The 21,205-nt window shown below is 34.5% G+C and overlaps 1 protein-coding gene across 4 annotated transcripts in view; it reads right to left on the bottom strand.

Moving 5' to 3' along the window:
• EVI5 (ecotropic viral integration site 5) overlaps positions 1 to 21,205 on the bottom strand; it is a 177,460-nt gene that overhangs the window by 85,621 nt on the left and 70,634 nt on the right. For 3 of the 4 annotated variants that reach the window (XM_045547527.1, XM_045547530.1, XM_045547531.1), the window contains exons 11-14: positions 19,532 to 19,585; positions 17,616 to 17,648; positions 16,904 to 17,050; positions 565 to 699 (exon numbers count right to left, since the gene is read on the bottom strand). In XM_045547527.1, the coding sequence (XP_045403483.1) occupies positions 565 to 699; positions 16,904 to 17,050; positions 17,616 to 17,648; positions 19,532 to 19,585 (369 nt within the window). The remainder of the gene's footprint in view (positions 1 to 564; positions 700 to 16,903; positions 17,051 to 17,615; positions 17,649 to 19,531; positions 19,586 to 21,205) is intronic. The other variant, XM_045547528.1, reaches the window with a different exon arrangement.

The following is a 21,205-nucleotide window of genomic DNA, read 5'->3' as shown; positions in this document are numbered from 1 at the left end:
CTCTCAAATTTGAGGGTTATAAGAAACCTAAAAGTTTTTCTATTCCTGCTACTTATCTAATCCTTAATGTTCTTTAATATCCTTGAAAAGAGGTAAGTTAGCTTCTATAAGCACACCTCAGGCTAACGGGAACATCCTATACATCCTGAAGTGACTTAGTCTAGCTTGGGCAGTTGTAACAATTACTGTCAGATAAAATTTTCCCTTAAATGTCTATGTGTTAGTCCTATTCTGTCTCTTCCACATGAAGACAATAGTTAATTTCTGACTCCTCAGTTTCTTTTTTGCAACATTTAAATATTCTTCTTATGAAAATTATCCTGGTTGTTTTCCTCTAAGAGGGCTCTGATCTCCATTTTTATCCTTAAATATTGGGCCTTGATTAGTATGAAAGCAACAAAAAGTGACAATCTTAAAATTTGCTTTTTTCCTTTTCTCTCTTAGTAACTAATATGTAAAGTTTCTAACATGCAAAAACACAAAGTCTAATTTAATTGCTCAACAAGTACTTAATAAATATCTGTCAGATCTCCCCTGTAATTTGGGAGTGACAGCATTTCTTACCTTCTCTATATCCAGGACTTTATCCTGCATCTCCTTTAGTGCACACTGAGACTCAGCTTCACTCAGTCGGGCTTCAACCAACTCCTTCTCTAGCTGTAGCACAAAATCTTCATTGTAGTTGGAACCGCATTTATGCTAAAGGTTATAAACATATACTGAAATTTCATGGAAGTATAAATACATATGTATAGTAAAAATAATGTAATTATAACATAGTTGTTAAGGGCAAATAAAGATGAAAATTTCCATTTATCCAGTATTCCCAGCGTATCTCCTCCAATTAACTCTCCAATGAATAAAAAAGCCCATTTTGATATCTATAAAAATGACATTATTGGGTTTTGGTAACTAGTTATTAAACTGATCAAACCCAATTAATGTAAGATAAATGTCTCCTTTTATCTGTCCTATCCATCCAGATTTTAAGAATTTGTTCTGACTCTATAGACCCACACTGTATTATAGGGTAGCCATTGGCCACATGTGGCTATCGAGCACTTGAAATGTGGCCAATATAAATTAAAACATGTTGTAAGTAAAAAATACAAACTGGATTTCAAAGACTTAATCAGAAATTAAAAGATAAACATCTCAATGATTTTTATATTGGTTACACATTAAAATAATATTTTGAATATATTGAGGTAAACAAAAAATATTAATTTTACTTTACTCCGTTTAATGTGGCTACTAGAAAATTTTAAATTGCTTGTGACTCACATTTTATTGCTGTTGGACAGCACTGTTACAGATTACAGAAGACAAGTAAACACTTACTGAAAATTCTATTTTAATCTAACGGAAATAAAAACAGGCTAACCACAATAAGGTGAACCATCCAAAATCCCAACAAACAAAATTGTATTTTCCCTTAGACATGTACATTTCTTTTTTTTTTTTTTTTTTTTTTTTTGAGACAGAGTGTCGCTTTGTTGCCCTGGCTAGAGTGAGTGCCATGGCATCAGCCTAGCTCACAGCAACCTCAAACTCCTGGGCTTAAGCGATCCTACTGCCTCAGCCTCCCGAGTAGCTGGGACTACAGGCATGTGCCACCATGCCCGGCTAATTTTTTCTATATATATTTTAGTTGGCCATATAATTTCTTTCTATTTTTAGTAGAGACGGGGTCTTGCTCTTGCTCAGGCTGGTCTCGAACTCCTGACCTTGAGCGATCCGCCCGCCTTGGCCTCCCAAAGGGCTAGGATTACAGGCGTGACCCACCGCGCCCAGCCAGACATGTACATTTCTTTAAAAGTTATACATGGAAATGATTGTTGGAAACAGAGAAAAAGCATATGCTGCATAAAGAAATTAACTATGAAATATTCCCATTTCCTTTCCTACTCTACAATGTGAATACCGATGCAGACACTTAAATCCTTTTGAAGCCAGTTTCCATGCAAAAACTTTTGTACAAAAGGAAAAAGATATCTAATTCCTCATTATAAAAGACTTCATAAAATAAATTGTCTATCCCTTCACATTAAATTCATGTAGTAAATAAAGTGGCAATTCAAAATTTCAAAATAAAGTTATAGAGAACAATCTTCTACTGACCTTGCATGTATAAAGAATAGTTATTTTTACTCTTTATTAGGAACAAAACAGATGTCAAATTAAAACTCTATTAAAAATGACTAAATGCTTAATTAAAACATATGGTATTCTCCTGTCCCAGTGACCCAAAGAGATGTACAAATGAGGACTTTTTAATTCAATGCATTATACATTATTTCTCCTAGTCATTTTGATACTATTAAAAAACAATATTTCAATACAAGATGTGCATGTGCAACAGGTATATCGCCTTAGCAAATACTTACCTTATCAAATAGGAGAAAGCACTCATTTGCAACAACCACACCTAACCTGGAGCTGCCACTATTTATTTATTTAGATTATAGTTATTTTAATGGGTACTACTAGAATTTTTTGCCCTTAACCTAAAGCCCTGGCAGCAGGTGGGAAACCTGTGACCCCAAAGCCAGATGTGCCTCCAGATCCCCAAGTGTGGCCCCTTGACTTAACCCAAAATTTACAGAACAAATCGCTTTACTAAAACAATCCAGTTGGATCCAGAAAGCCACATGTGGCCCCAAGGCTGCAGGTTCCCCACCTCTAATTAGGAACAAATTTTTATCAATAAAATTTACAAAGAGCTGAAATGCTTTGATTAACAAGTCATTCCGGATAATAAGTATCTTATTTTTTTTATTCAGCAAAACATTATTTTAGCCTTCTGGATTAAAATAATTCTAAATGTATTAAGTAATTTTTTTTGTCACTGCAGGGTTTACAGAACATAATTCCTAATTCTCAGGTAATCATGATGATCAATTGACACATGGCAAATTACATAGGGTCTAAAGAATATAGACTATTTCCAGTGGTATAATAAAAAAAAAGAAACTGTACTTTCTTAGGTTTTTAATGTCTGGTTTAATACCCTTATCTTTTCCTCTGTTGTCATTTTCTGTAACTTTCAATCCTACTTTTATCTTGGCTCTCTGGTCTTAGTGTTTATTATTTTTGTCTATGATTAGTCACTTGCTTCACTTTCTCTAGCAGTAATTTTTATTCTTTTGAGTCACAGATTCATTGGGAATCATATAAAGGCCACACAACTCTTTTCTGAAAATAATTATATTCACAAAAGCTTTATATATAATTTCAGACCTCCCTGAGGCTTCCACATACCCCAAGTTAGGAATGTCTGCTCCTACAAGGTACTCCCTTTAATTACCTGGCTATTTACATGATCATGAATTCTACAGAAGAGATCATACTAGATCTCTAATACCAAGTATTAACATTCTCAGAAGCTCTAGTTTCTGACTGCTAGTCTTTACCACACAAATGTTCTACATTCAAATCAAACTTAATTCAGAGGTTGATCATCATCTTCCCCAAACCAATTCCTCTCTGATTTCTCTATTTGGCGCTGGCCTAAAATCCCTCACATGGCCCCTCAGTGTTGCTGCCTGTCACGGACCAAAAAGATTTTTTTTTTTTTTTGCTGTAGAATCTTTCCCTCATCATTCTTTCCTTTTTATTTCTCACCATTACCCTAGTAACTGACCTCTGCATTGCCATTTTTACCCTATAGTAATCCACAGTGTATGCTGGCACCAGAGTTCCCTAAAACACCACTTTCAATCATATAATTCCTTAAATCAAAAACTTGCAATTGTCCTCTATTGTTCAAGAGATAAATTTTAAACTCCATAGCTTACACATGTTATTTTTCCTTTTGTACTTCCCATTTGTTCCTCAACTACTGCAATCTAGCTTTAGTTCTCATCCTTTGATAACACTGCTTTAATCACTAACAATATCAGTACTCAATAACAGAATAAAAACCCAGCGGAAAGCTTTTATTCAGCTCTTGCCTCCACTGGAGTCAAGAAAACAATTACTCCCATTCAAGTGATCTCTCATTTATTATGTAAGCTGAAAGGAAAATATGATTATGTATGAATGCAAAATATTTGATCTTTAGACTGAGATCAAAATTTGTTTTGGAAGAAAACTTCTGTCCACATTTATAGGCATACTGACCAACAACTTACAGTTTGCCAAATTAAATGTGTAAAGTCATCTACCTATCTTGGATTTTTAGGAAGACTTATATCAACTAGCTTCCACTGTCATAAAGAAAAACAAACCCACTAAGTAAATCAGGTGTGGGCAAAGAAATACAGCTAAAACAAACACATTTTCTAAAATAAATTATCTAGAAGAATTTACAACTTCCACTGAAAAATAGGTAGTTTTTCTTTTATTAACATTTATTCATGTGTTTAATCTAGGTAAGATTGGTTTATATTCTTCGTATCAAATCCTTGGTTCTTAAAAATACTACAAAATTCTTTCATTATATCTCTACAATTACAAAAAAGGGAGGGAAGGTGAGAAGAAATCTTGTTTAGTCTCCTTTTTTTTTTTGAAACAGTTTTTTTTGAGACTCTGTTGCCCAGGCTAGAGAGCCGTGGCATCAGCCTAGTTCACAGCAACCTCAAAGTCCTGGGCTCAAGCAATCTTTCTGCCTCAGCCTCCCGAGTAGCTGGGACTACAGGTATGCACCACCACGCCCAGCTAATTTTTCTATATATATTTTTAGCTGTCCAGATCATTTCTTTCTATTTTTAGTAGAGACGGGGTCTCGCTCTTGCTTAGGCTGGTCTCGAACTCCTGAGCTCAAACAATCCGCCCGCCTCAGCCTCCCAGAGTGCTGGGATTACAGGCGTGAGCCACCACACCTGGCCTAGTCTCCTCTTAAGTACTCCCTAGTATAAAGGTCCAAAGAACTTCAAAAAGCACTCATTTCAGCATATACTGGCTTTAACTACTAAATTCCTCCTTCTTTATGCTGATCTAAGCCAAGAATAGCTGGGCAAAATTGCTTAATCAATACACCTGAATCATAAGCAGTCACAGGTAGGGCACAAAGCTTTTAAATAGATCAGGCTAGACTCAAAGACACTTGGTCTCATCAGGAAAAGCTGTCTAACATAAACACACCGGTGGCACTCCACACTCAAGAGGAAGAGTCAGACATGCAACTGTACGAAACATCATTGGATCATTTCTACTTCTATGGGCTTCTTAGAAAAACTGACATGGAACATGGAAAATACTTAAAAGGACATTATAATCTTTATGCTTAGTTTTACCTTATGTTTAGTTTAATATTTACTATTTATTTCTATTTATTATAAATAAATACTATTTACTTTTTACTATTATTTAGTGTACTAAATACTAAATTCAGTATTAAATATTAAATTTAGTATTCAGTACTAAATATTTAGTATATTACTGCTAGAATTTAGTATACTAAATACTAAATTCAATAATAAATTAACTCAATCATTTTTGAAAACCAATATCAGGTTCAAACTATTAAGGGCCACTGTAAAATGGAACCAGCAGTCTGTTAAAGACAATTGTTCTGTAACTGTGTACTGCAGAAACACTTTTTAAAGAAAACCAACACTCAAAATTAGTTAAAAATAAACTTTACCTTTTAAAAACTACTGCTCAAAAGTTTATTACTATATGAATAAAATAGCTATGGCATACCACTGTACCAATAGCATTGAATATTTATTCAATACATTGCGTATTTACTGAATAAACAAAATAAATACTGAATAAACTCCATGAGCCTGGAGTGATACGACAAAGTCCATAGTGAGTCAGTGGAAGCTAGAGGGATTAAAGGGGCAAAAAGAGAAAGACCTTCTTTATAGAGGAACACTAGCTAATAAACGTGCTTGAAAAGAATATGTATTCTGCTATTATTCAGTACAGTCTTCCATAAATACCTATCAGGTCAAGTTGGTTAATAGTACTGTTCAGGTCTTCTATATCCACACTGATTTGCCATCTACTTGTTTCATCAATTACTGAGACAGGATGAACTATAATTGCATATTTGTTCACTCTGCCTTCATGCTCCCCTGTTAGAAGCATACACATGGCTGGCCGGGTGCAGTGGCTCGCACCTATAATCGCAGCTACTGGGGAAGCTGAGGTGGAAAGACTGCTTCAGGCCAGGAGTTTCAGATCAGCCTAGGCACATAGTGAGACCCTGTCTCTACAAAAAAAATTTTTTTTTAATTAGCTGGCTTGGTGGGATGTACTGTAGTCCCAGCTACTTGGGAGGCTAGAGAAGAACTGTTTGAGATCAGCCTGGGCGATATAGCAAGAACCCATTTAAAAAAAAAAAAAAAAACATACACATGTTAGGAGACATACATTCCTAAACACATACAATCTCACATAAGATTGTTATGTCTTCTTGGTGAATTGACACTATTATCATGGATAGTCCTCTTTCTCCCTGGTAATAATCCTTGTTCTGAAGTCTACTCTGATATTACAAGACACTCTAGCTTTCTTTTGCTTAGATCTGCTTATCTTTGCCATCCATTTATTTTTTTCCCATTGTACTTTTTTTTGCCATTTCCAACACATGTCCAACAGTTGTAGCCATACCATCTTGATCGTTTACTGCTGGGAATTCACTGTGGGAGAGAGTTGCTGTCATTAGCTATTAAGCTATACACATTTCCAATAACCACAGAGCAACATACTTGGCCTCTGTTATTCCTAATCTTTGCAACTAAGACTGACCCCACGTACAGGCTCAGATTCACTAATATTATGGGACCAACCTTATTCCTAAGTAGGGGATCATAAAGAACCCTAATCTCTGCTCTACTCTGGCACATTGAATAGTGCTAACCTATCTAAATATCACATGCCAAAATCATATCAAATTGTAGCTCTGGGTAACAACCCCCATATTTACCACTTGTCTAAGCTGCTCTCCCATTAGCCCACTAAAACCAAATTCATGTCTCTTATTTCTTAATCCCCTTGCCTTTGGGCTATGGTTCGATAGGCCATTAGTCTGACCATCTGTTGAAACTCCTCTAGCTGCCCTGCCTGACCTGCTCTGCTTCACTTCACATTGCATGCCCCCTTCAGTCTCAGTGCAACCACAACTCTCATTAAGACATGCCCAACACCAACCCCGAGGTAATCTGATCCTGTCACTTGTTTCTGGTCCTACCCTGACCTTCACCAACAGGTTCCAGCACTGAGATTTTTATGTTATCCCACAAACTTATCTTCTACTCCAATCACTCAAATTCAATGTGTCATGTTTCTTTGAGCCTTATATCTTCATTCCTTTCATTTTTAAAAACAATTTATTAAACAAAATTAACCATTTTAATGCCACTGCACAATTCAGTGGCATTTAGTACATTCAGAATGTTGTGCAACCACCAAAATCCAGTGCCAAGTCATTTCCATCATTCTAAAATAAAAACCCTTACCTATTAAGCAGTTTATTGCCCTGCTCCAACCTCCACCTTCTAGCAACCACCAATCTATGTTCTGTTCTCTATAAATTTATCTATTCCAGATATTTCATATACATGGATTCACACAATATGTGATCTTTTGTGTCTGGCTTTTTCACTTAAAGTTTTGGAGATTCATCCACATTATACTAATAGCACATATTAGTACTACTCCATTCCTTTTTATGGCTGAGTAATAGCCTATGTATATATGACAATTTGTTTATCCATTCCTCCACTGATGAATTTTTGGGTGTGTCCACTTTTTTGTGAATAATGCTACCACAAACAACGTGTGTACACATACGTGGTTGAGTACCAGAATCCATTATTTTGGGCACACAACTAGGAGTTGAATTGCATTGTACTATAGTAATTCTATGTTTAACTTTTTGAAGAACCATCAAACTGTTTTCCATAGCAGTTTTATGTTCCATTTTCTATTCCTACCAAAAATGTATGAAGGTTCCAATTTCTCAACCTCCTTGCCAACACTTTTTTAAAAAATTATAGTCATCCTAATGGGTGTGAAGTGGTACCTTATCATGGTTTTGATCTGTACTTCCCTAATGACTAATGATTTTAAGCATCTTTTCATTTGCTTGTTGGCCATCAGTATATCTTCTTTAGAGGAATGTCTATTCAAGTCCTTTGCCCATTTTATCATTGGGTTGTCTTTTTGTTGCTGAGCTATGAGTTATTTCTATATTCTGAATGCCAGATCCTGGTCAGATATATTAATTTCCAAATATTTTTTACCATTCTGCAGGTTGTCTTTTCGCTTTCTTTTTGATGCACAAAAAGATTTAATTTTGATGAAGTCTAATTTATCTATTTTCTCTTTTGTTACTCATGCCTTTGGTGCCTAAGAACTGGTATCTAAACCCATTACCAAATCCAAGATCACAAATATTTATCACTATGTGTTCTTCTAAGGGCTTTATGGTTTTAAAACCATAAAAAGGTTATTTTAAAACCATAAAATCTATATTTAGACTATCGGTCCATTTTGAGTTAATTTTTGTTTATAGCGTGTAGTAGGGGTCCAATTTCATTCTTTTGCATGAGAATATCCAGTTTTCCCAGCACTACTGATTAAAGAGACTATTCTTGCCTGATCGAATGGTTCCAGCATCCTTGCTGAAAACCAGCTGGCAACAGATGTATAGATTTATTTCTAGACTCTTAATTCTACTCTATTGATCTGTATGTCTATCCTTATGCCAGTACCACACTACTTTGATTACTATAGCTTTGTACTAAGTTTTGAAATCAGAAGTGTGAGTCCTCCAACTTTTTTGTTCTTTTTCAAGATTGTTTTGGCTATTCAAGGTCCCTTGCAATTCCATGTGAGTCTGAGGATACGCTTCTCCATTTGTGGAAAAGACCATGAGAATTTTGATAAGTCTGACAGAACTGAATCACTTCTAATCTACAAATCACTTCTAATCTTCTTTAATTTTTTCTAACAGATGAATAAAATTTCAGTTTTGAGTGTACAAAGTTTTTACCTTCTTGGCTAAATTTATTCCTATGTATTTTATTCTTTCGGATGCTACCGTGAATGGACTTTTTTTCTTAACATCCTTCTCGAATTGTTCATTGCTTGTGCATCTTTTTACTTCTAACCTATCAAGATTTCTGTATTTAAAGTGAGTTTCTTGTAGACAGGTTTTGTCTTTTTATCCAATCTTTTAATTGGCATGTTTAACTTACATTTAATGTAATTACTGATGTGGTTGGAATAAAATCTGTACTCTTGTTTGTTTTCTATTTGATCCATTTACTCATTGTTCCTTTTTTTCCCTACTTATTATTTTTAAATGACTCCATTTTATCTCTGCTACTTGCTAATTAATTATATATATATTTTCCCCCCTTTTTTGAGACAGTGTCTCTTGCTCTGTTGCCTGGGATAGAGTACAGTGGCATCATCATAGCTCACTGAAACCTCCAATTCCTGGACTCAAGAAATCCTCCAGCCTCAGCCTCCTGAGTAGCTGGGACTATAGGCATGCACCACCATGCATGCATGGCTAACTTAATTTTTTGTAGAGACAGGGTCTTGCTATTGCCCAGGCTGGTCTCAACCTCCTAGCCTCAAGCGATCCTCTGGCTTTGGCCTCCCAAAGTGCTAGGATTATAGGCATGAGCCACTGTGCCCAGCCTATATATTTTCTTTTTTAAAAAAAATTTTAGTTGGTTTTCCTTGAGTTTGTAAATACATATTTTGCTGTTCCTTGGTCACCACAAACTTATTCCTTGATCAAGGCCTTTATACTAGGTGTATGATTTATCTGGAATGCTTCTCCCTATATCTTCAAATGGTTTCCTTCTTCACATCATTCAGTCTCTGGTCAAATGTTATTTCCTCACAGAAACTCTCCAAAAGTACCTTACCTACAAGAGCACCTGCATGTACCACCTCTCTGCTGCTTTATTTTTCTTCATAGCCCTTATCACCAGCTGAAATTATATTTACTTGTTTAATGTGTCTCCCCAAGTAGAACACTTTATGTAATAACAGACCTCATTTTTCTTATTTACTGTTGTACCCTCCGCACTAAGACAACACCTCACATGTTCTTTTTCAAGTGAATAAATACATTCATTCCATCATACAATTACATCATAATCATATAGGACTAAGAAAAACATAAAGTGCTTATGCAAACTGAACCTAACATCTTGACAATAAATTACAGAATAATGAAAAATGAAATAGACTGTTATCTTTTTCATGACTAAACTGGCTACTACTTATATTTGGAGAAAAGGAGAAAGAAGAGCTCTAAGCAAAATCTGGGTGAAAAATTAAAACTCTTTAAATGTCTATTTGATACAGTCTTTGCATTGAAAGAATTTTAAAGTTGAAAAAAGACTTGAACCACAATGAATACTACTTCACAACTACTAGGATAACTATTACCAAAAAAACCCAGAAAATAACAAGAGTTAACAAAGATGTAAAGAAACTGGAACCCTCATATATTACATGTGGGAATATAAAGTGGTACAGCCACTGTGGAAAACAGTTTGGCACTTCCTCAAAAAATTAAACATGGAATTGCATATAATTCAGCAACCCCACGTTTAGGTATATGCCCAAAAGAATTAAAAGCATGAACTCAGATGTTTATACACCAGTGTTCATAGGAGCATTATTCACAATAGCCGAAAAGTGTTAACAACCCAAATGATCATCATCAAATAAATGGATGAACAAAATGTGGCATATAAATACAGTAGAGTCTTATTCAGCCATAAAAATTAATGAAATTCTGATACATGCTACAACAAGGATGGACCTTGAAAACATGCTAAGTGAAATAAACCACACACAAAAGGACAAATATTGTATGATTACACTTACATGAGTTACACAGAATAGGCAAACTCACAGAGATAGAAAGTAGAACAGAGGTTGCCAGGGGCTGGGGGAGTGAAAAAGAAGATTATTGTTTAGTGGGTACAGAGCTTCTGTTTGGGATGATGAAAAAGTTCTGGAAGTGGATAATGGTGATGGTTGCACAACATTGTAAACATACTTAATGCTACTGAGCTGTACCCTTAAATGGTAAATTTTGTGTTGTGTATATTTTACCACAATAAAATAAAAAAATCACCCATATCCAGCAATCCCACTATTAGGTATATATATTCCAAAGAAATTAAATCAGTATGTCAAAGAGATACCTGCATTCCCGTGTTTACTGAGCACTATTCACAAGAGCCAAAATATGGAATCAACTTAAATGTACATCAATGGATGAACAGATAAAGAAAACACAGTATGTATACACAATGGAATACTATTTGCCCATAAAAAAGAATAAAATCCTATCATTTGCAACAACATGGATGAACCTGGAGGACATTCTATTAAGTAAAATTAAGCCAGACACACAAAGATAAACATGATCACACTCACATGTGGAACCTAAAAAAGTTGATCTCACAGGAGCAGAGAGTAGAAGGGTGGTTACTAGAGGCCAGGGGATGGGAGTAGAGAGGAATGGGAAGAGACTGGTCAACGGGTACAAAATTACACTTAGGAGGAATAAATTCTGGCATTCTATTGCACAGTAGGGTGACTATAGTTAACAATACTGTATTGTAGATTTGAAAAAAGCCAGATGAAAGGATTTTGAATGTTCTTACCACAAAGAAATAATAAATGTTTGAGGTGATAAGTATGCTAATCACCTTGATTTGATTCACAATGTATACATGTATTGAAACATCACATTATACCCCATAAATATGTGCAATTATTATGTGTCAATTAAAAATAAAACTTTTTAAAAAATCACCAAAGGAAAAAAAGGAGAATGGATTTGCTAAGTAAAAGAAGCCAGACACAAAAGTTTCATATCTTACAATTCCATTTAAATGAAATTCTAGAAAGGGCAAAACTATTTGACTTAAGGGCAAAACTAAAGCAGATGGGTTGTTGGGGTTGGCAGGGGTGAGGGGTGAACTGCAAAGGGACACAAAGGAAATTTTGGGAATGATGGAAATATTCTTTGTTTTTATTGTGTTGGGGGTTCACAATCATATACATTTCAAACACATCACACTACATACTTAAATTTGATGAATTTTATTACATGTAAATTATACCTTAATAAAGTTCACTTAAAAAGTGAAAGAGAGAGACTTGAGATGGTCTGGCCCAGGGGTGGGGAACATTTTCGTGTTGGAAGGCTGTAATCAAATAGGGCCGCATTCAAGAAACTTCAATTAGATATATGTAAAAACGTACATTATTTTGTAAAACTCTAACTACTATGTACTTAATAACGTCAAAAAATGAAAACCATTTGTTAATTTTAAAGTTAACTAACCTTTTAATGACTTTGTTGTGTCTGCTTTTTGTTGGAAAGCATTTGAATATTTGGTTGCAGCATGGAGGTCCGCATTTTAGTTGATCGTGACCCTAAGGGCGCCCTGTTTGGATTAGGTAGAACAATGCAGATTCCCAGCAGTAAGTGGTTGAAAAGCAAGAAAACAATTTTCCGTCCAGTTGCCAGAGATGTGAGTATTCTACGGCATTTTTCCATATTTCAATTGGACCTTTCTTAGCATCAAAAAATGACTCAATCAATTCCATCTGTAATTCGTTAGGTGCCTTGGTGATATCAGCTAGGTAAAGCTGAAATGCTAATTTGAATGTGATGTCATGATTCTCAAAGTCAGTGATCCTTTCACTGTGTTCTCCAATGAATAGGCCTATAACAGCTATTCTTTCTTCAAATGATTCACATATATCATCCTGCTCATCAATGACCTTTGCTAACTGGGGAAAATGTGCATCTGAAATTTTCTTTTGAGGAAGTGTTTCAAAAAAAGACAGCTTTTTTTGAAATGCTTGGATTTTTTTGCCACATATCATATATAGATTTAGTTTTACCTTGCGAAAAAATATTCATATCATCTTTTTTTTTTTTTTTGAGACAGAGTCTCGCTCTGTTGCCCGGGCTAGAGTGACTGCCGTGGCGTCAGCCTAGCTCACAGCAACCTCAGACTCCTGGGCTTAAGCGATCCTACTGCCTCAGCCTCCCGAGTAACTGGGACTACAGGCATGCGCCACCATGCCCAGCTAATTTTTTGTATATATATTTTTAGTTGTCCAGATCATTTCTTTCTATTTTTAGTAGAGACGGGGTCTCACTCTTGCTCAGGCTGGTCTCGAACTCCTGACCTCGAGCAATCCCACCCGCCTCGGCCTCCCAGAGTGCTAGGATTACAGGCGTGAGCCACCGCGCCCGGCCTAAATATTCATATCATTTTGATTTGACATGGTATCACATAGAAATGCTGCATTCCTATAGAAATCTTCTTTCAATAATTCATATTGCCAATTCTGTTCTTCATAAAATTTAACTATCTGTTCTTGCAGAGATAAAATTTTGGCTAACGCCTGCCCCTGATAGCCAACAATGCACTTTACAATGATAGGGCAAATCCACACTGAATACCTCATCATTCAATTCTAGCATGTTATGAAACTGATCATGCTGTGTTGCATTTGCACGAATATGGTTAACAATACTCATAACTTGTTGCAAAGTGTCACTTAAAACAGTAGCTGCTTTAAGCTGGGCACAATGGCTCACACCTGTAATCCTAGCACTCTGGGAGGCCGAGGCAGGAGGATCGCTCGAGGTCAGGAGTTTGAGACCAGCCTGAGCAAGAGTGAGACCCTGTCTCTACTAAAAATAGAAAGAAATTATATGGACAGCCAAAATATATATATATAGAAAAATTAGCTGGCCATGGTGGCACATGCCTGTAGTCCCAGCTACTCGGGAGGCTGAGGCAGAAGGATTGCCTAAGCCCAGGAGTTTGAGGTTGCTGTGAGCTAGGCTGACACCACGGCACTCTAACCCAGGCAACACAGTGAGACTCTGTCTCAAAAACAAAAAAGAAACACAAAAAACCCAGTAGCTTTAGCACAGAGATTTTGCTGATTCAAGATACAATGAAAAGAAATGAGAGCATCTGGATTTGTTAATATTTTTTTATCTGTGCAATAAACCCTTCATGTTTTCCTGTCATGGAAGGTGCATCACCTGTACATACACTCACTACATTTACCAAATTCAGTCCAACCTCATGACATTTATCTTGAAAGCTGTTGAAGATATCTATTCCCCTGTTCTGTTTGCAAGAGTGCCCAAAGCGAGTAACTCTTTGCAGCAAAGAAACCTTCTGTTATGACCCGAATGAAGTATAAAAGCTGCACTCAGTCAAAAGTATCAGTTGATTCATCCAAAGCGACTGAATAATATATATTTTCCTTTTGAAGTATTACATGAAGTTGTTCTGTTAAGTTGAAGGCTAATTCATGCTGCTGATCAGTTATGGGTCTCCTTGAAAGAGTTTGTACTTTGAAATATTATTGGGGTCTAAGCATCCTACAACTTCAACAATGAATTCTCTCACAATTTCTACATCACTAATAGCTTCCCTTTTTTCCCTGAGTATATAAGCTGCTTTGTAAGTTGCTTCAGTGGCATTATTTCCAGGTCTTACTGTTGCTTGAAAGAATTGTCTTTGCTTTTGTTTTCCATCTTTTAATTTCTGGAATACAACCTTTTGTGCCTCTCCCTCTAATTTAAAATATTCGTGGTCCCTATAAGTGTTACAATGCTGATGAATTTCTTTAATGTTGATATTGTAGTATCACAGAGCAAGTAAATCATCTTATCTTTAGCAGAAATAAGATAATATTGCAATTTCCAATCCTCATTAAAAAATTCTTCCTTCAGTATTCTCTTGGTCTTCTTTGACATGATGGGCTGTTAGCAGACAGAATTAAAAAATACTGTCGAGCTACCCAACTATTCACAAATTCCACTTCAAACAAAAACACAGTGCACCACTGTCAAAAGCTGATAATAGACTGTTGTACTCACCCCCCATAAACTCTTGCCAACCAGCCTCATGTAGTAGTGGTGCCAGTCAGTCAGGCGGGGGAAGTTAGAACTCAATCATGAATGTAGCAGCTGTCAATTTAGCCCTTATGTCTTACTAATGTTCTAATTGTGCCAAACTGGGAGGATTATTTTGTTGAAACTTATTTTATTCTTTGTTATTTTAAATACATTCATTTTAAAAATAAAATAAAAATATACAAAGATGAACAAAAATGTATTAATAAAAATAAAAGGATTTGTTTTGTAAAATTCGGATTTAGTCAAAAGGCCACACTTAGGGACCTAGAAGGCCACATGTGGCCTTAAGGCTTACAGGTTCCCCACCCCTGGTCTAGCCCTGTTTCATCATTTTAGAAAAAATAGAAACTGTCTTCAAGTATACAAGATCACACAGTTAGCAAAACAGGACTAGAATCTAATTCCATAAATGAAATCTAAAGCTATTTATATTATATAAAATGCCCCTATTTGGCAGTAGAGTGGTGGTGGTGGGTGGTTATATTGGTAATTCAATACCTCCTGCTGGGATACAAATTTAAAACCCTTATTCTGAAAGTTCTGAATAATTCATACAGTTATACTGAAAGGCTGTAATCAAAACATTCAACAATAGATGTTCACCTTCTACCAGTAATATGTTCATGCAGTTAATTCTGGCTATTTTGGCTTTCCCAGTTAACTTTTTCATTATAAACCAACATTCTATCCTTTTGATACTCCTAGGTTTCAATATTTGAAAAACAATGCAAAAAACTTAATTCATGATTCTAATGTATTATGGCTATAGCTTATGCTAAATGCAAACATAGTTACTCTCTTTCTTAAAAAAAAAAAAGTCACATTGTACTAACTCATTTCAGCTTAATTCAAAAATGACTCCATAATTCTCTTTTTTTCTGTTTTTATGATTGGATATTACTGACATTTCATTAAAAAAATAGAAAAAAAATATTTGAGTTCCCATCTTTTTAGTATTATTTTATCACTTTCCTATTCATTTTTCTTAGCCATCTTCAATAATATAACAGAAAAAAACAAATGTTTATGGCTCTTTCAATTGTCCATTTTTTCTTTTTCTGAGTTTTGTACCCAGATGATGATACTGTTTTTTAATTTTACTGAATAAAAATAATGTCCAACTTTGTAATCATTTATTTGCCTTCCAGACTTGTATAGAGTTCTAGGTGTAACACAATTTTTTTTACCTATTCTTATTACAGTCCACCTCCTACTTAATCCTACTTAAGAACAGAAAACTGAAAGAAGAAATAATATCTTTTCAAAGATAAAATGCTGGCTTTTCTTGTACCCTCATATTTCTGATCAAGATCACCCTAATTTGAATTTGCCAATGGAAAATGATGTCTAAGTTACAAAAGATGCCTGAGGCTAGCTTTATAATCAGCAGCTGTTTAGTGCCCTAGGTTAGTTAACATAATTTTTAAAGGGCTAATTTTTTATCTTGATAATGTCCCTCCTTTTGAAAAAAGGTAGGCATGCATCTTAAGTCATAATTCAAACTGTTGATGTAGGAAGTCTAAGCTACAGTATTTCCTAAGACACAAATTGCCACATTATCAAAGCTTTATAAATGAAATGATTACATATATTCTGCAGGTTGGGTATTATTTCATTTGTACAATGAATAAAAACTATCCTAAGTTAGGAATTAAAATTTACCCTTGGAAAAATGATATCTGTTATGAAAATAGATTTCTAGAACCTAAAAAGCAAGTCTCATATACATTGCTTGTTTTCTATGACTTAGAACATAATGCAAGGAAAGAAAATATTACCTATTTCTAACAAAACTGTGTAGACAGAAAAAAAAAGTTAGAACAAGGAGTCTTTAGGCCACAATAAGACCCTTAAGTATTATAGAACATAAAATGGAATAAGAGTTCATTAAAGTAAAAAACCAAATTATTTAAAACAAGAGCACAGAAGCTGTGCTTTAAAAAAAAATGGTTTAAAGGAAGGGGAGATGAGAAAGGTGAGAAAAAGCACTACCAGACTCCTTACCCATTGTTGTTGGTGCTGGAGCTTCCTGATGGTATTTTCAGCTTGCTCCAGCTTAGCACTGGCCTCATCACTCTGCTGTTTGATGGTGGCCAACTCCCGTTTTATGAGGTAGTTTTCCTCAGCCTCCTGGGCTCTTGTCACTTGTCCCTTAGGACATAATTTTTTTGTGTGTAAAGCAATTTAGGATAGATTCAAGAAAGACTGCCTTTGTGAGGCTTAGTTATTTACTTTGACATGTTAAAAAAAAATCACCTCAGAGAATAGAACAGCCTAGGTAATCATTAGCTAGCAGCTTGTTATTGGCTCCAGCAAATTTGGGGAAACTAAATGAAAAATTTATCTGACAATCTTAAGAACAATTCAGTCAATAAAAATTTAATTCATGCAATATTACTGAGTTGCACATGCAGGACTAAAATTATCAATGAAAAGTGGTTAATTTCAAAGAATCCACTGATTGTCATTTTTAAATAAATATTTAAAAAAATAAGGTTAGCTTTAAAACGTGCAAAAGGTGTCTTTTAAAAACCAAGATAATACCCTGTTATCAAAAATTAAGTTTACACCCACATATACCACCCAAAAAATTACTTCTAAGAAAATGCATGTAAAATTGCATGCATTAAAACATGGATTTCTAAGTTTATGACTTTCCTTAGAAGTTAGAGAAAATGCTACAAAAAAAAAAAAAAAAAAAACACCAAAACTATACCTGTATCAATCTATCTGCCAAGGAAGCACTTTCCTACAAAAGGAAAAATTCAGATAGAAATATAAGAAAGAAATAAAAGTGATAAAATTAGGAATAAGAAGAAACAAACATACCCAAATTCCACCTACTTTTCATTGCTAATTAAAATGGACATTTAAATTTTAAAACTTTTTTTTACTGAACGTGTCTTTATTCTTAAACCTTAAGAAAATATATCAAAACAAGGATAGACTACAGAAAAACATGTGCTTCTAAAAGAAACCAAACACAAATTCCAAGTGGTTTTTCATACTTGGACAAACAAATATCTTCTTTTGAGAGCATATCTTTACATCTCTATTTTTACATTTAACCATACTGTCAAACCACTTATATGAAAGGGAGAAGGAATTTGAGTAAGAATTCCACTTAAAAAGTATGACAGCAATTTGTGCAACAGCAACCTCTAAGGAAACAAAGCAAGAAAAACATAATACATAATAATAGGCTCAACTTAATAAACTCTAGCAATAACTAAGTAAACTTTTTGATTACAGAATCCAATTGATACATAAGTATTTACAGAATTCTAAGTGCTAAGTGACACATCTAGGCCATCTAAGTCAGTACAAAAAAAAAGGTACTTTTCTAGAATGCAAAATCCAAACTTCACACTTTGTTACAGCATCTTTATCATTCTGAAGATTCAATTAAATAAGAATGCTTTTTCTGTGAAAATGTTTCACTGTAAAGATTAAAAAAACCACCTAAGATCATGTACATTATATTATAAAGTAGGTATTTAGTGAAAAAAAGTATATCATTAAAATGACTTAAAAACATATTCAAACTTCTTGTGGAGTCACCAAAAACACAGAATTATCCTCACAACAACTCTAACATGATATGGAAAATACAAGGAAACTATTTTTGACTTAGTATAAAGTATCTGCAATTATTATACAACAAAGACAGACATGTCATAAACATCCTGTCCTTGTGCACTTCTGTTTAATATGAAATCATCAATACTTTTTAAACAAAAGACAAATACTGCAAACTATCTATAGTTTCATTTACTCCTGTCTTGAATAGTTATAGATTTTCAGGGAAGATTTCAAGATACTTGGCAATATCATGAGGGGGGCTTTTAATCCACTTACTCTCACCTCTGGTTTAAAAAAAAATGCACCAAAAGACTTTGTAAATTCAGATGTTTTTCTTTTAATAAGCCAAAATCCTTTTTTTTTAAATTACAAATCCTAGATCTGAAAAGCAAAACTCTTAAACTGTACTTTTACTATTCAATTCATTTTTATAGCATGAGGAAATGATTATAAAAGATAATTACATCAGAAGCACAATATAAAAAATAATGTAAAATTTCCTTATTTGACCAGTTATTATATGTGAAACAGAGAGGAAGAGGTAACAAGCAGATATCAAAATAATTCTAAAAAGTAAAAGTTTATGCACAATTCTCCTGTGTTAAAATCCATATGAGAGTGAATCTTTATATAAGGAATTAGTCACTTTGACTAAAAGTTGGATTTAAAGGAATCAGTGCCACATTCAATATGCTAGGAAGTCAGGGCAATATTTGAAATTCATCTTTAAAATGCTGTATCAGAATGGATTCCCAACTAGATTCTGAAAGAACATACTTTTTAGAGATTTTGTGTAAAGAAAACAAATGGCATCAATATGTTACTCTAACAATAACCTCATTTAAAACTTTTAACATGAAAGTTCAAGGACTAGTACTGATCAATTTTTATTAATGACAAGTTATTTTGGCTAAACAGTAAGCAAGGCAAGCTAAGCAGTCAATACCACAACTTAGGAGAGACATGCCACATTTTTTGAGGATTTATTTAAAATATACAAGAAAAATACTACACATTCAAAGAAGCTTACAAAAGTAGTCATTTACTTACTTTTTCTAATGTTTCAATGCGTTGTTTTAGAAGTCTATTCTCTGTGCGTAACCTCTGCCAAAAAAGAAAGAAAAGAAGTTTTTTTGCAAGCACTCTTGAAAGGAAAAAAGATTCTTAAATCACAGCCCTGAAGATGTACCACCTTTTATAAATAAGAAAAGCGTCAGCCCGGCGTGGTGGCTCACTCCTGTACTACTACCACTCCGGGAGGCCCAGGAGGGCGGATTGCTTAAGGACAGAAGTTTGAGCCCAGCTTGAGCAAGAGTGAGATTCCCTCCCCCTGCCCCGTCTCTACTAAAAATAGAAAAAATTAGCTGGACAACTAAAAATAGAAACAAAAAATTAGCTGGGAGTGGTGGCGAGCACCTGTAGTCCCAGCTATTTGGGAGGCTGAGACAGGAGGATCCCTTGAGCCCAGGATTTTGAGGTTGCTGTGAGCTAGGCTGACGCCATGGCACTCTAGCCTGGGCAACAGGGTGAGACTCTGTCTTAAATAAATAAATACATAAATAAATAGAAAAGAGTCTAAGGAATGGTTATATTATCAAACATGAAAAGTTCAGAGGAGGAAATACACAGTAAAGGAAATGATCACATTTATCATCCCAGCTGTGACTGAATTTTAAATATAAGCTACAGTATATATAGAACTAACTGCTTTCTTTTCTACACTTACTATGACTCATAATATTTTCTTATGTTTTAATATCTCCATTAGATAGAAAAGATTCTAACTTGCCTATCTCCTATACAGCCTATCTACATGATTCGTATTCAAATGTCAGCTGAATGAAGAAATAGGAAATCTGAAAAATGCAAGTTCATAGGACAAATAAAGTGTCAGTTTAGACAAGTTTCCATTTATAATATGTTTTAGAGGACAAGTTGTAAAATTCCTTATAAAATTCTGAAAATATGAAAGAATTTATCATGAATTGTTTTCTACTTACGAAAATTAAAAGCTCCAATTACTAGCCTTTTCTCATAGTTCAAAAAGTAAAACCGGGTTGTAAGAAAAAAAAACACATCACATAATTGTTCAATGCCAGACTCTCAAAAACATGTCAAATTACTGTCAGGTATTAAATCCAAATCACTCTATATTTTTGAAAAATCATTTTTGCATATTCTGCCAATATAATATCTTATTAACCCCTATATAAATTATCCCTTCATTTTCGAATCCCCTAAACGTTGTCTCTTCATTTTGCAATCACTCAAATTTCAAACCTCCATTTGCCTTTTTATGTCAATTTGTTCCAGAGCTCAATCCAGCCTTCTTCCAACCTTCCCTTCCTCTATATTTCTGCAAAAAATATCTTCCTCAGAAAATTCTTCCATCAATTCAATCTATTATTTTGCCAGTAAAGACTTAAATATAGTTTATATTATATGACATATAAAATCTCAGTTCAGAGAAATAAGAGTCTCTTACTAAGTAGCTCACAAACTGGAACAAATCTTAGAGTTATTACAAAAATACTTTGCAAATTAAATTTTCTTGTTCTATTCACTAAAACATTTAGATGATTTTAATGGACATTATGCGTAATCTCAGACTACAAAATAACAGCTTGAGGAGCAAAAAAATGTTTCATTTCTTGGCTACTCTTACTATGTGCAGCAAAGATGGTCTACAACAGTGGTCCCCAACCTTTTCGGCACCAGGAACTG

Source organism: Lemur catta, chromosome 3 (genome assembly GCF_020740605.2).
Source record: "Lemur catta isolate mLemCat1 chromosome 3, mLemCat1.pri, whole genome shotgun sequence".
NCBI classification, from domain to species: domain Eukaryota; kingdom Metazoa; phylum Chordata; class Mammalia; order Primates; family Lemuridae; genus Lemur; species Lemur catta.
The sequence above is the reverse complement of the archived record's forward strand: the minus strand, read 5'-3'. Positions and strand labels throughout refer to the sequence as shown.